The sequence below is a fragment of the Fundulus heteroclitus genome, chromosome 10, assembly GCF_011125445.2.
Source record: "Fundulus heteroclitus isolate FHET01 chromosome 10, MU-UCD_Fhet_4.1, whole genome shotgun sequence".
Classification (NCBI taxonomy): Eukaryota; Metazoa; Chordata; class Actinopteri; order Cyprinodontiformes; family Fundulidae; genus Fundulus; species Fundulus heteroclitus.
In genome coordinates, this window is record NC_046370.1 from 9,029,846 (window position 1) to 9,045,439 (window position 15,594).

The following is a 15,594-nucleotide window of genomic DNA, read 5'->3' on the forward strand; positions in this document are numbered from 1 at the left end:
TCACCTTGGCGTTGGCATGGTGTCAGAAAATTCCCCCAGAAGATTAAATGATCAACAGTTTCCCCCCTCTCTCTGTCAAAAGCAACGTGCTTTCTGGCTCCATTAACCGGAGCTCCACTCTGACCAACCCTAATGTTGGTGGACAGAGTGGGCGGGTCTTTGGGAGCCTTCTAGGCAGGTGATTGGCTACATGCACTGCGGGGGCTGTCTGTGCTGCATTTGAGGTCAATGGAGAAAAAAAAAATAGGGGGAAATATCCTCAACCCGGTTACATCATCCAACACCCCTAGCAGATAGTTGAGTGTAATTTTTTTTAAATTTTTTCGGTTAAAGTTTTTGTTCATAATTACACAAAATTGTTTACATAGCTGACACAAAACCTTTATTTTGTAGTTGTGTACATTATCTTGTAGTTCCCCCTTATTATCCCCTAGTTTTTCCATCATGTACTATTAATTTTGTTAGAGAACAGCCTTCATTATTCTATAATGTGTTATCTTTTGTCATCGATTTAATAGATTCATTTGGATTTACAGTTTATTGTGATTTCATTTTTTGAAAAATTGGGATTTTATTCTGCAAATGCAGTCTTTGGGCTTCCATGAAGAGAATACGATGCAATGCTGAAAATGCGTTTAGAAAATATATTGTCAAAATACTTTAAAGAAGAAACACTTTGTTTACCCTAAGATGAGACACTTTAATTTATTAATTTACTTTTTTTTTTTAAAGTTAGCTCAAAGTTACACATGTGAAGCCTGTTCTCAGCTCATTGTGTAATACCACTAACAGGGAACATTTTGTTGTATTTTCATTGTTTACAAATGAAATTGTAAAATCTTGTTTTACATGCATGTTTCACAGCTTGTATTTAGTTGCACTTTGAATTCAGTTCAACTCCCAGATGAAATGCTTGAAAGAAAAGCAAGTTTATAAAAATTATTTCTTTAACTTCTTTTTGTGAAATGAATAGGAGGAAAAAACATTTTGGTATAATAAAGTCTGAGATTTTATTTTTAAGCCATATCACTCCGCCTGTCATATGTCACACAATAATACATTTTGTGGCTAAAAGACTAGAGATTCAACAGTCAATATATACTTTCACCAATTTAGTCTTAACATTAAACAGCAGTATGTGCTTTAAATTAAAATCAAATAAAGGTTAGAGGCATACCGTGATGCATGAATGGGAATGCTCACTTGCGTTGTATTCATACCTCTATAAAAGAGCCTATTATTACAGGCATTTCCTCTTGTTTGTTTTATTGGTCAAAATCTTCTGCTTAGACTTTAAAAATAATCAAAACCATGTACCATCCAGGAAAAGCCTGATGTGGCTTAACTAGTTTGGACTTTCAATTTAACTAGCCCCTGCTTTTAAGAGCTAAAATGTCAATCTTCCAAAATTACAAAAAAGAAAGAAAAAAACACGCCTATCAATAAAAAGAAAACATTTGCTAACAAAACTGTTCTTTCCGTTGGTGTGAAATACTTCATGATTTGCAGTCATCTGGGTTTTAATGGTCCCCTTTTAGGAGGGTTTGCGGTCGATAACGTAGTTTTCCCAGGGAAAATGAACGCCACATGGTTCAATTCGTTGACTTGTTTCATTTGTAAACAAACCAACAAGCTCAGATTTTTTTTTACATTTGTGAATATTAATGTGAATATCTTAATTATTCAACAAAAACGAGAAATTATTCAAACACAATTTCGTAGGTATAATCGTTACGCCTCTAAATATGTAAACGCTACTTGTGATTTTTTCCCCCCCCATAAACAAAACGCAAAAGACTTGATTCCAACAAGGAATTGTTTTAATTTGTCGGTAAACCAATTCAGTTTGCGGCTTGTCAGAAGCCGTCGGCTGTTTACCTTTATTAAAATAACGCCAACCCTTCTTCCTGAATCGCTCTTATTAAAAACTCTCCTCTTTAAAGGACAGTTAGAGGTTGGATGTATGGACATTTTTTGTCCCCCGTTATCGCAGTCATGTGACGAAACCGTGAAGTCGTGGTAGTCAGCTAGCTGTGATTTGTTTAGTCATAACAGAAAAAGCCTAACCGTGTAAAGAAGAGGGGGAAAAAATAAGTGTGGACTGTTACAAGAGGAAAATATAAGGTCGAAGCGCCTTCTCCCCGCAGCTCCAGCGGTCCGTTAACACAACACCGCGGAGAGGCTAGCTGCAATTAACGGCTGGCTAGCTGCTAATGCTAGCTGCGGCGGCTAGCTCCGGGCATCCAAACCCAACAGCCCGGTTCTTACCTTAACGCCGTCTTTTTCCAAGACGACGGGCTTGTTTCTTCGGTAGACATTTCTGCGGAGGTGTTCAACGGGTCTGCTGTTGACGAGGGGATCCCTGCAGCCTCTTTCTTTTCTTCTCTGGCAGGGAATAGTTGCAAGAAGCTACCGCTTCCTCCCCATCAAACGACGTTGAACAAATTGACCAGTTGCATAAAACCAATACAGGGAAAAATTAGGAGTTTATTTCATGACAGGGATCCTTATAACCCACTTTGAGCTGGCGGACCTACTGTCTGTCTTAAAACGGAGCTAAAGACTAAGTTCTAGTGTTTCTGTGCCTCTGGTTGAATTACATCAGGTTCCACTTCAAAGGTTGCAGAATCCAAGCTGATGTTGAAACCATTTTTTATTTACATCCATTGGTGCTAAGATGTAGATTTGCAACCATAACTAGTAGATGCCTTTTTAAAAATATACTTTTAACTTACTAACCCTGTAACAAGTTATACATAATCACTGCTAAAGATGATGCAAAGGGGATGTCCCTCACAGAGTTTCTAATTAACCTTCAGGGGAGTATAAGAGAACATTCCCAGATAGTTCCCAGGTCACACGGTCAAGGTTGAAACTAACATTTACTAAATTTGCCCTGAAAGTTGCAATATAGCTTTATTTATTGATAGTTAAACCTATAGTCTCCTTTGTGGAACCGTTAGTGAACATGCCCAGAAGATCACACTGTGCAGACTGAAAATAGTCTTCTTTAGATACTAGAAGATGAACACGCCAGGTTTATACTCTGAAATTTACATTTTGAATGTGGCCCTTTGATGGATCCTACAAATGAGCATTTTTAGTGCATTACAATCAGATAATATTTAATAGGTTACATAGTCAACATAATCCCTGTAAATAATTTTCCTTGATCATTACCAGCAGGTTGTACCGTCAACACTGGAACTGTTTAGGGATCCGTGAAGGTGAGAAAATAATGTGCACCTTCATGGAAATTGTTCTGTTAGTTGTAATGTAACCTTCGCTCAAAGTTCTATGGATGTTCTGCTAAGTTTAAGGTTTTCTTCATGGCTTTCACTACCACCAGTCTCATATCACTATTTCACGATACCAAAAGAAAAAAAATATTGAAAAAGGATGTCATTTTAAGAAACCCGCACATTAGTGTGTTTTCTATGCAGTGTAAATGGATCCGACTGTCCAATAATTACGAATCACCAGCAGAATAGATCGGCCGCAGAGGGGAGGGGGTTTGTAACCTTGAATTTAGGCAGAATGTCTGCAACTCCTGAGTTTATATCAAGATAAAAATTATTACATTCCTTTCAGCTGACGCAAAAAAGACACAAATGCAAGTGTTATAAAATGCTTTATTACAAAATTGTGAACGCTAAAGCAAAATCATGTTTTAGACCCATTTAAACCCAACCACGTTGCATAATTTTATTTTATTTTTCTTCAGGATGGGGGTGGGGGGAGTTTTGTTTTTGCATAGATTATGTGAGTACTTTAGAAAGGCTTTAAAGAGGAATCCTGTACAGTACGTGTCCTGAACAAATTAACACTGACAGCTTGTACAAACAATATAAAATATCAGAAAATGAAAATATTAATCCCAAAACAAGGCACATCAGTTCAGTTAGATGTTTAAAGTAAACCTCCATACACACGAACAGACAGAAATGTGCTTCAGACATTTTAAAGTAGGTAATATATTACTGCCACAAAAAAGGGAGACTGGTTCTGTGTAGTGTATCGAGACAACTTAGATTAACGGCTGCAGGCACTGTGCTTTATAATGAAGTGTTGCTCATTCTCTACAATAAAAAATTAAGTTTAACAAGAATTGTGCACACACACAAAAAAAAAAAAAAAGACGTGAACATGAGTGGCAATAGCAAAAACAGCAGGCAGTATTTTTCAAACAAGTAGCATGCATGAATAGTAAAAAAAAAATGGCTTTTAGGCCACATAGTTTAGTACAAGATTGTTTAATAGATATAATCTTAATGTGTGAAACGCATCTAGAATGACTTGAATGAGTCAAATAAGACCTGTTCCCTAAATTTTACCTCAAATATGCACTGTTGATTAAACGGACACTGTGACAGAAATATCTTTGGCAGAACTCTAGACTGTTACATAAAGATCAGCATTTCTCTTTCACTTCTTGTAGGACATAATATCATGAACAGAAGAAACACTACTAAATATATTCCATCTGTGATTAGCAAATACCTCTTCTGTACTTGTAACAACTCCTCAGGTTCATGTGCTTATCTCAGCAAAGAAGAAGTAATAATAGTGATAGTAAGATATTCGGTATAAAGATATAAAAATGTCCCCAGAAATCGTTGATTCAATTTCACTTAATGTGGTCTAGGTCTAGAAAAGTCTACAATCACCCTCACATTATATGAAACCTAACCTCTGATCAAGATATAAATAGGCATTTTCCAAGGATTTTTTAAATCTAACCTCTGATATATTTCGAGCTAAGAGTCCCACCATTTATATTATTTCAGAACAGCAAACGGTACAGACAGGACATAGATGGAAGAAACTTGGCCCGTATATGGATGTTGGGCAGTGTTATCGTTGCTTTGATGAAGCATATGTCTGTCCATTTAAAGTCCCCGTGAACAGCTGGGCAGAGCCAGCAACCAAGCGGAGGACTGATGGCTCGCCGCTTACTGGTACCAGGGGGTCTTTCTGACCCAGTGGAGGGTGAAACCTGCATCTGTCCGGATCTTAATGGAAGCCGCCTCTGCCTCTCTGACGGTCTCCTTCACAGACTGCATCAGGTTCTGGGCGTTGTGGACCAACATTTCAGTCGCCTGAAGCACAAAGAATCGTGAGATTTAATCATGAGGGAGGTTTTACGTGATGACTTCACTCTAAAGCTTCCAAAAGTCGCTATTTTTTCACATTCGAATTTCCAGAGACTTCAGTCTAATATTAGTCAGCTGTAACATTCGCTATGAACATACTGCAGACTTTTCAACAGAAGTTGGGTTTTAAATATTAAATCAGTAAAGAACAGGTTATAAGGAGATAAGAGGGGCAGGACGGATAATTAATGAATGGATGAACAAAGATAAATCTATCACATTTGTCAATTTTCTAAGTAAAACAGAGGAAATGGATGAACAGATAGATGAAGGGAAGGTAATGGACATATGGGTAAAAAATAGGAATGGGTGGATGAATGGATGATTTAAGAAAAAAAAGACAACATGTGGAAGGAAGGATGCGATAATGGATGCACATGCGGACGGATAAATGGACAGAAGGATAAATAAATTGATGGATAACTGGATGCACAAATGAATGGAAGGATGAATGGCCAGATAAACAGAAGAATAAATAACTATTTTCATTTCCCACATATTTTCTAGACTACATGCGAGTTCGTGCTCACCTGCTCGGACTCCTCTTCGCTGATGTTGGTACGGCCCAACATGGTGGCCTTGACAGTGGAAAGGATTTTGAGCTGAGTGCTGATGGTGGGAATGCGCTCGCACACCTGAAACATGGTCAAAGTGTCCAAATATGTATATAAAAAAAACAAACAATAGCCACAATATTACCAGTTTGTAACTGAATGCTTTAGTTCTGCTCTGACCTGGAGCAAGTTGGTCCGGATCCGTTTGTCGGTACACTGCTTGGCCACTTCCTTAGCCAGCCGTGTGACTTCATCGGAGGCTTTGGCGATGTCCTTGGCGCACTGGATCAGGGCGCGCTTGTTTCCGCTGCCTCCACGCACCAAACGGGACATCTCCGCCATGAGCAGGGCCATCCGTTTGGCAGCGCCGATGATGACGTTCCCCTGCAAGGAGCAATGGAAACATTTGGCGTCAGGAAGCAAATTCCTTAATTTGTTTTCTCTACCCTAGAAACCAGCAATGGTAGGGTGGTAGAACTTTTTGGATCTACCTCTAACCATAGGAGGAGTTTTTCTTTGTGTGCTAAACTATTCTCATCGGCTGAATACTCCCAAGTAGACGTTCATCTGCTGTTTATTATTCCGGACCCTGGGAGAGGTGCTGGACTCTGGAAGTCAATTAAAAGTTTGTAACCAGATTCAACATTTTAAAAACCCACCAAAACCTGGATGTTTTACTGGCATGTTTAGTCCCTCTCCTGTATGTAAATATGTTGCTAGCATCATTAGTCAACTTTTTTAATCATTACTCTATGTGCTGTAGTATTTTAGATTTTCTTATTATTTAAAAGTCCATCTAGGGACAAGCGCTGCATATTAGCTCACAGAATAAGCACCGTGATGCACACATAGTTCTGCTACTTTCTCAATTTTTCTATGTCATTGTGTATCTGTCCATATCAAATACACTCAACCAAGAAATGTTACAATTTGTGAATGTTACAACTTTTCTCTAACTTTATGGTGATATAAACCCTGTTTCAGTTTGTTACAGTTACTCCTTTCCATGGAGCTTGGAGTTAATTTACATACACTAAGAGTAACCGCTGTGATAAAAATGATCTTGTTTCTTGTTTTTCCAGATATACAGCGGCTAAACAAAACATCCTGAACTGTGAAATTAATTTAGAAACCCACAACAGTTACAGAGTTTAGAAAAGCTATACTTTCTAAGCTGTAACCACTAAGCATTATTAGTCTTATTTCATATTTTTACAAAGGCCCATTGTATTATAAAGGAACAGACACGTGTTTGGAGCTACTTCTGTGGCAGACGTGTTACCCTCATTTTCATGTGCTATCATATTCTGTGACTCTAGAGGGCGCTGTTTCGCTGACGCCTCCATAACTGGTGATAGAAAAGTGGTAGATGGATAAAAGTTTTTCAGGAGACAGGCTTTGCAAAACCATATTTACCCTCATTTTAGATTTTATTTGTGTCATTAATGATTAATGCAAACATTGTATCCTACATTTACATATTTATTACATTGAAAGATGGTCATGTAGGAACCCTGATATGAGATGCAATGTCAGCGGTGCTGACATTGCATCTTTGCTTCATTTAAAAAAAAAAAAAAAAAAAAAAATCAACAATCATGGCTGTGGTGCATTATTGTTATCGTCTCATGGTAAAAAAAAAACAAAAAAAAAAAAAAAAAAAAACCAGGGGACCCCTCCTGAAACACAGGCACAAACAGCAACTAGATGGAAATAACATTGGTTGTTATCATCGGTCCAGTTTTACTTATCGGACCGATACAGATAGGTTAAAAATTACTAACATAGGCCGATACTGATTTACCGATACCCATTTATGATAAAATATAATAAATAAGATCACATTCTTTCCCTTAACAGATGTTAAATCTCCGGGCCTTATGACTTGTATATTTTTCCTTTTGGGGCTGTGAGATTGAATATCAAGTCTGTGCACTTTAGGGCACTAGGTTTGTTCACATAAATCACCACAGTAACTTATGTGCTGCTGCTTTTGTGAAAGAGTCAAGGCTTAATTCAGCTAGGATATCTGGAAAATCCCGGCTTAATCCGCTATCTTGGTTTTGTGAAACAGTCCTCTGAAAACATGATTATACTAGTAGGAGAAATATGAGTAATCTGTAACCAAAGCCCTGAGACTCCTGCAGTTGAACCCACTATCCCCTCAGCATCAGCAGGTAGAACGTACACAAACATCACGGTTTTGTACTCCACCATGAAAACCCACACAACGGTCCGCCGGTGTAAAACGGTTTCAGGGAATCGAACGTGCGATTGGTACAGTCAAGAAACACAACCTCAACAGAGTCATACCAACCTAAAATAATTTGTGGCTAACATGCTTGAGTTTGAGAACAAACTAACTCTGCTGTCTATATTTGCATAATCGGATAAGAGGCTGAGCTTTTATATGTTGCTAACTCCAGGTAACCTGACAAAAGCCAGACGCATGTCGCTCCGCCTAGCTCCACTCACATACATCTGGGACATCGCCCATTGAAAGTGATTTCTCCAACCAATTTTATTGTTTAGCCAATCAGGACGCAGGGCTGGAGTTTCATAGATGTGACGTAGTGGAGAAGCGACCGTGAGATTCCAACAACAATGGCGGCTCGCTTAGAGGAAGCAAGCGTTAACATTGATGCTGCTATTTCTTCCGTGTTGTCCAATCTACCTGATATTGTTTCATTAAAAGAACATCAGAGAACGGCTCTGAAGGCTTTTGTTGGTGGAAACGATGTTTTCGCCCTTCTCCCGACCGGATTTGGCAAGTTTTGTTTTCCTGTCTTCACCCCTGTTCCTGTCAGCTCACTGTCAATAAAACGAGTGCCTCTAGAGCCTCAAACACATAAAAAAAAAAGTTTTGTTTTTTCCTGCGTCGCTCTCACAGCGTCACGGGTTGGCTTCGGTGTGAGTGGTTGAAATAGCACGTCGATAAAGATGACAGACAAGTGGCTTATCCAATCATATGCAAGGATTTTTGATAAGGCCCAGCCTTCAATAAAGGCAATTCCTATGGAGAGGTCCCAGATGGATGAGTGGAGCTAGGCGGAGCAACATGCGTCTGGCTTCTGTCATGTTAAACTCCAGGTACTAACAAGTTTCGAATGATCCAGTAATGCCTGGCATGAGTTTGGATGCAACTTTAAGTTGAATATGAATGAAAAATGTAGACGTTGGTCCGGTTAATCAGGATCCACATTAGCCTGCGATGTAAACTACGTTATGGTTCTTTCTTACTTTGCTGGACCATTTGCGGGCCTCGTCGTGAAGCTGCCTGGCAGCCACCATCATGGGCTCGTTGACTTTTTCTCCTTTGTGCTCTGGGAACTCCTCATCTTTCTCCTCAGGGGGAGGAGGCCTGGGTGGAGGAACTTCTCCCTCTGGGAGAGGAGGCTTGGGAGGTGCTGCTTCATCATTGAGCTGTGAAGATAAAGCAATTTGACAGGTAAACTCCTGAAGTTATTGGACAGTTAGGCTCATTTACATTATTTCAAAGTTACTTTCTTCTGTGCGCTTACATTGAGCTGATCCAGCTCAGGAGGAGGTGGTGGGAAGTCTGGCTCCTGGGGCTGGAAGGCCTCCCTGACATTTGCTACAGCCCCAAGAATCTTATAACCAGAGTCCAAAAAGCTCTTCTGAAGATCTGGACATAAGAAAGTGAACATGTTGCTACTCATCAGAGAATTCCTAAATAAAATAAAAACAAAATCCTATAGCTGATTGGCAATCTCAACTTACTTGGATCGTGGATATTTCCAGCCACGGCCTTTGCGTTCATCACCATGGGAGAAATCGTCTGGCTCAGTTCGTCAGACGCAGCCTTCACCATTTCTCTGAATTTCGGATCCTCGGAGTTCTCCACCTCTCGTTTCGCCACCAGAAGGATACGGTTGGCTCTGCGGGCGATGCTGGTAGCACCGGCCACCAACATCTGAGGCTGGCGATTGGTCATGGCAACGCGGCATTTATCCAGGTCCTTCTTTATGGCGTCCTCAGAGGCGTCCAGCAGAGATTTGGTATCAATGGCCTCATCCACCAAACCTGCAAACACACTGGACACCATCAGGAACTTGAAGATCTTAAGTCCTCACCAATTAGTGCCTTAGAAAACTACACACAACTGAAACTTTTGCACATTTAGTCACTTAACTACAAATTATCATGCCTATTTTGGGGATTTTATGTGATAAACCACCATAAAGTAGTGCATAATTGTGACGTGGAAGGAAAACGATACATAGTTTTCAAAATGACTTTTCAAATAAAGATCTAATGTGTGGCGTACAGTTGTGCTCAGCATCTTATTAGCCTGATTCCCCTAATTAAATTCCAGCGCAACCACTTTCCAGAAAGTCAACTAATTGGTAAATAGTAACATAACTGGTAAGAAGTAAACATGTTCAGTGAAAGTCTCACTGGTCTGAGAACACTAGTGAACAAGAGGCCTACTATAACTCTGGAGGAACTGCAAAACTTCCCAACTCAGGTGGGAGAATCTTAGTCCTGCAATCCGTAGATCTGGGATTTATGTTTGAGTGGCAAGAAGAAAGCCATCGTCGAAAGGAAACCCCATTTTGCCACAAGTGACATATAAGGGACACAGCACATATTTACGAGATGCTGCTTAGGCACGATGAGACCAAAACTGACCTAATTGGAAAACACCATCAGTAGCACAAAACTAACACTGCACCCTAACCACACCAGCCCAAGTGAAACATGGAGGCGACAACATCGTGTGCTGGGGATACTTCAGCAGGGACCAAGAACCTGGTTAGAGGAGATGATGGCTGGAGCAACAGGGCAAAGGCAGGAAAAAATACTTTATACTGGGGCCTAAACTGATACCTACACATAAAACTGGCGCTACAGTGGAGTGTTTTACACCAAAGCAGATTAAGTTTTATTCTCTAGAGGTCCAAAGCTGATAGAGACGTAAACCCAGACACCTGCAGCTACAATTGCAGTGAAAAGTCCTTTGACATAGGACTCAGCAGGGCTGAATACAAACACACGCCACATCTTACAGATTTTTATTAGTAAAACCACATATTTTGTCTTTTCCTGCCATTTCACAAGTATACATTATATTGTGCTTGTCTATCACAAAAAAACTCCAATAACAGTCATCGAAATCTGTGGTTGTAATAGGGCTGGACGATAATTCAATAATAATATATATCGATCGATAGACGTGTGGCGCGATAGGAAAAAAAAAGGGTCGATAAAACTTCAATAGAGAGTTTTCCTTCCTTCCTTCCTTCCTTTCAGCCTATCATACTAGTTGATGCTACAGTCACTACTTCCTCTCGACCAATCGTAATCGCGGACCCAGGCACGCCGTCACAAAGCGGCGCCCTCTCAAACCACAACACAAAGCATGTGAATATGTCGCAGCAAGGAGCGGCGGAGGAAACGGTCCCAAAACGGGGTTTTACTAGTTCGCCAGTCTGACAGAAATAAACCAGTGATTTGTAAAACTTGCAAGGAACCGGTAAAAACAAAGTCTGGTAATGCAACCAACTTATTTCATCACGTAAGCCGCTCACACCAGCAGCAGCGCGAGCCGTTTTAGCCCTGCCGCCGCTCCGCGTCATCTTCGGAGAAATCTTACGGAGCTTCTTCCAAAACAAAGCAGGTATAGCAGCTAAACTGGGCTCCCTTCTTTGTGATAAAATGGTATATTTATTTTGGTCATTTTTCTGGTCACTTTAGTTTATTCTTTGTCAGTATTTAATAACTCAGGTCTCTTAAGTTATTTTTCCTTTAAAAAAAAAAATTTGTTATGGTTAAAAAAGTTGGTTAAATAAAAATGTAATTGGAATTCTGTGTTTGTGTTCTTTATTAAAATGAAATCATTTAGCAATATCATAAAATGTCCAGGCAGAGCTGCACATAAAATATGGTTATAAATATTTTCAATAATTATCGATATCTACCAATATGCTTTTTTTTTTAACGATAAACTATTTTTCTATATCGTCCAGCCCTAGGTTGTAATGTGACAAAATATGGAAAAGGGGTGTGAATACTTTGGCACACAGTATGCTGCACATTACCGGTCATTTTTTCCACATTGTCAATCCACTGATTCTTCATGGTCTCAAAATGTTCATACGCTGCCTGGTTGCCAGGGTTTCTCAGCAGAATACGAGCAGCAGACACAACCTAAAAAACAAATACGCCTTAACACATTTAGCCTAGACTTGAGAAACTCTAGTCTCCCTTTTGATTGAGAATAAAGGGCAAACAGGAACAGGTAATCACTCAACCAGGACGTACCTGTGGCGTTAGATCTCTGGTGGACTTAACTGCAGCCTGGATTCCCTCCACTGTGCTCTTGTTTGCGGTGCCGACTGCGGCCGCCTTTTCGGCCGTGGCGCCGAGCCGGTTGGCGTGGTTCTCGAAGTTGGCGGCTCTATCATCAAAGACCTGCACGTTGACAGCGAACAAATGTTTAGCATTCATGTGCGACATGATAATATATGACTAGAGAGTTGGAGGCGCTGACCTCATCTCTGTTGGGTGCGTCCAGGGGGGCCGTGGCGGCCACTGCCAGTAACTTGATGGGGGTGGTGGTGTCACTGAAGATGTCGGACACCTCCTGAGTCATTGCCTCCTGCATCTTTCCTTTCAGGTCCTGAGAGAGGCAGAGCAGATGTTAGAGCAAAACCCTTGCTGATTTTAAAACATGTTTGTTCTTTTTCTCTCCCAGGGTTAAATGCAGTAATAGAAAATGTTTTACATATAATGCAGCGAGCACAGAGGGGCTAAAAAGAAGCATTGCAGTGATAGTGAAATTTCCAAAAAAGAAGCATTTTAGCATTACTTGTGCATATTTGCTCTCTGCTTATTTCCTGTAACAACCAGCAGAACTGAAAAGCAACGATGAGTTAATCCTAAGTAGGCAAAGCTGTGAGAAAGCACAATCTTTTTATTTGAAAACCCTTAAACTGTCTTGACAGCATCTCTCAACAAATATTTTATCGTCTATGAGTCTTTATGACATTTTAGAGATCCAATAAAAAAAAATTTCCAACTCAACTTTGTCCACTATTTAATATAAGGGGCTGCAAAAGCCATAATTTACTCTGTCACCCTCACAAATATTCTTCTGACACATATTTTCCTTCTCATATTCGTGTATTTTACATTTCACATTCATTTATTCCTCACACACACACATATACTCTCCTCAAATACTCTCTCCTCTCACATACACAAACAATCCTCACACATTTATACATTCTCGTCTCAAAGACTCGCATTAACCTCACACACATGCACTCTCTTCTCACAAAGCTACCTTTTCCTCTTGCATGCTTTCACATAAATCTTTCTCATACGACACAGGAAGTCCTTACTCAATCCGGAAATAACTCTGAAATCAGGAAATGTATTAATACCTCCTTGGCTTATTCAAACAGAATATTGATTTGCAAAGCTCCATAACGAAACTATTCAAATTGGTCCTTTTTCTAATCTGTATTTTTTTGTTGTTGATATAAGCGAGGAGCAATGAAAACAACATTAGAATGTTTTTCAGGAGTGTTCTTGGATGATCTGAACAAATGTAACAAGATTATGCCGATTAATTTGTTCAGGAGAGGCTCCAAAGATAACTTTGTGACCATGTAGTTGTTTTATCTGGATTTCCGTCAGAATCAATAATCGCCCAGAAATAGAGAAGTAGTCAATACACTACAGTGTTTGTATGGATGGCTGCAAGGGAATCGAACCACAACTGAAAGCAGAGATGTCTTTTTGCCTCTAAGAGTCTGGTTAAGACATGAACTGACAAATTTACCGATTTGTTCATTTACTTGTGATTCAGGCTGTTGGAAAAAAAGTAGGTTTTGGCAAGACAAAAAAGTGTTTACAATGTTTCAATGTTAAATATGTTTCAAAATACAACTGAACTTTATGAAATCATTTATGAATTTTAATACATTGCCTGAATCAACACTACATAAAACAAATTTTTATTTAAAAAAAAAGAGTTACACACAGTGAACGAGGTGCATAAGTGACTAAAGGTGTGTTAACGTCAATGAATTACTTTAGTATTTTAGTTCCAGAAGGGGAGAAAAAAAAAAAAATTATATATATATATATATATATATATATATATATATATATATATATATATATATATATATATATATATATATATATATATATATATATATATTTTTTTTTTTTTTTTTCCTCCCACTTTATATTTCAGGGTCTGGTCACTGCCAGCTTTGTGCATGTGTGATTAATCTGCGATTTGAAAAAACTGAGTGGAGGTAATGTGGCCAGATCTCAAATAACCAAATGTGGGACAACAGGAGGCTTGTGAGGGACAAAGCGGGACACATAACCAGCACTATGATGACGTCACGCATTTTAATTTGACACAGATTGCACATTGCAGTACTCAATGTCTGCTTTGTCTGTTATTACACAACAATGAATTATCATGACTCATGAGTTTATTAAAAATGAACTCTTTTGAAGTTTAATAAAACTGTTCCACTTTAGCCCTGTGATAGACTGCAGACCTGTCCAGGATGTTCCCCGTGTCCCTGCCTCATGCCCATTTACCACTGGAGATAGATACCAGACCACCGCAACCCTGCATTGAAAAGCAGGTATAGAAAATGGATGGCTGGATGGGATGTTCATCTTTAAAAAAAAAAAAGTTTAATAACGTGTTGTTTTTTTTTAATCAGAAAAATAATTTCTTATGAAGACTAATACTTTTTAAAAAATCTTATTAGAAGTCCATAGTTCCACAAGAGGCTTTTTCAGCTGTTTCTTGTGATACATGATTCTACAGTGTAGCTTCACATTGTGCTTCCCTCTGTGTGAAGTTGGAAAATTACTGGCACACTTCACAAAAAGCTGTCTGATAATCGCCTTTCTCTGACCTCACCCATTTAGAAACCATTCCCCAGCATTTTCTTTATTTTGACATCATTTCCTTAATGTTCTGTATGCATCAAAATCCTCTTTGTTTTATTTTATGAGCATTCTGTCACGCAGCTCCTGAAAAAAAGTCAATAGATGGGATGTGAAAAGCCGCTAAATATAGGGACAAAAATCAGCAATTTGGCAACAATGTATTGTGCGATGAATTCACTAAATCATACAACTTCTTTTTCCACTATATTTTCTCTCACACGCATAGATTCTCATTCTTGTACACATTCATACATTGAAATGTATAATATATGGTAAACTAATGTGAAAGATAAAATGCATGCATGAGTCTAATATATGTTTATAAGAGATGTATACATCTATGTGAGGGTAGCAGAATAAATTCTGGCTAGGCCTAATGCCGATGACTCCGACTCATTTCAAGGCTGAAATGTCCCAGAAACCCTCAAAAGTAAACAGCTTTTATTTCTTCCACTGCGAGCAACCAGCAGAGGGAGCCGTTTAATCGTGCATGAATCCTCAGCCATCCCTGTGAAGATTTGAGCTGTGTCCAGAAGTCTTACTTTCAAGCACTCTTGGAGCTGCTGAGCCACAGCACGTGCCTGCGGGGAGTCCCCTTCCCCGCGGGCTGCCAGGTCAGCCAGCTGGGCCATGAGCTGCTCCACCTGCTCACATTTCCCCACCAGCTCCTGCCTGTACGGGCCCTGCAGAGCGTTGGCCAGCCGGCGGCCCTCTGCCACCAGGCCACGGATGGCTGCCTGGCCTGAAAGTAGAAGCGCACAGGAAACATTTTACAAGCTGAATGCAGGTGATTATTTTTGGAACAGACACAAGTCAAGAAAAGCCGCTTTTTTTTTTTTCTGTACCGCCAAAACGGGAAATTTCTGTTCTTGTTTTGTGCTGCATTTTAAAACCCCCGTCTCTGTCATCGTCAGGCCAGTTCACTTCCTGCAGGC

General features: G+C 39.6%; 2 protein-coding genes across 5 annotated transcripts in view; both read right to left on the reverse strand.

The window, feature by feature from the left end:
* The window catches only part of LOC118564343 (adenosine kinase-like), a 40,411-nt gene extending 37,776 nt beyond the window's left edge, over nucleotides 1–2,635 (reverse strand). The window contains exon 1 of one of the 3 annotated variants that reach the window (XM_036141922.1): nucleotides 2,269–2,635. In XM_036141922.1, coding sequence (XP_035997815.1) covers nucleotides 2,269–2,318 — 50 coding nt within the window. In that variant the 5' untranslated portion in view covers nucleotides 2,319–2,635. Of the gene's footprint in view, nucleotides 1–4; nucleotides 224–2,268 lie in introns of those variants that run through there. The other 2 variants (XM_036141923.1, XM_036141924.1) reach the window with 2 other exon arrangements.
* Nucleotides 2,636–3,614: 979 nt separating this feature from the next.
* LOC105928223 (vinculin) overlaps nucleotides 3,615–15,594 on the reverse strand; it is a 39,566-nt gene continuing 27,586 nt past the window's right edge. For both annotated transcript variants that reach the window (XM_012865378.3, XM_021317950.2), the window contains exons 12-21: nucleotides 15,202–15,401; nucleotides 12,222–12,350; nucleotides 11,993–12,142; nucleotides 11,770–11,878; nucleotides 9,449–9,751; nucleotides 9,229–9,353; nucleotides 8,948–9,130; nucleotides 5,888–6,091; nucleotides 5,684–5,788; nucleotides 3,615–5,099 (exon numbers count right to left, since the gene is read on the reverse strand). In XM_012865378.3, the coding sequence (XP_012720832.2) occupies nucleotides 4,953–5,099; nucleotides 5,684–5,788; nucleotides 5,888–6,091; nucleotides 8,948–9,130; nucleotides 9,229–9,353; nucleotides 9,449–9,751; nucleotides 11,770–11,878; nucleotides 11,993–12,142; nucleotides 12,222–12,350; nucleotides 15,202–15,401 (1,655 nt within the window). In that variant the 3' untranslated portion in view covers nucleotides 3,615–4,952. The remainder of the gene's footprint in view (nucleotides 5,100–5,683; nucleotides 5,789–5,887; nucleotides 6,092–8,947; nucleotides 9,131–9,228; nucleotides 9,354–9,448; nucleotides 9,752–11,769; nucleotides 11,879–11,992; nucleotides 12,143–12,221; nucleotides 12,351–15,201; nucleotides 15,402–15,594) is intronic.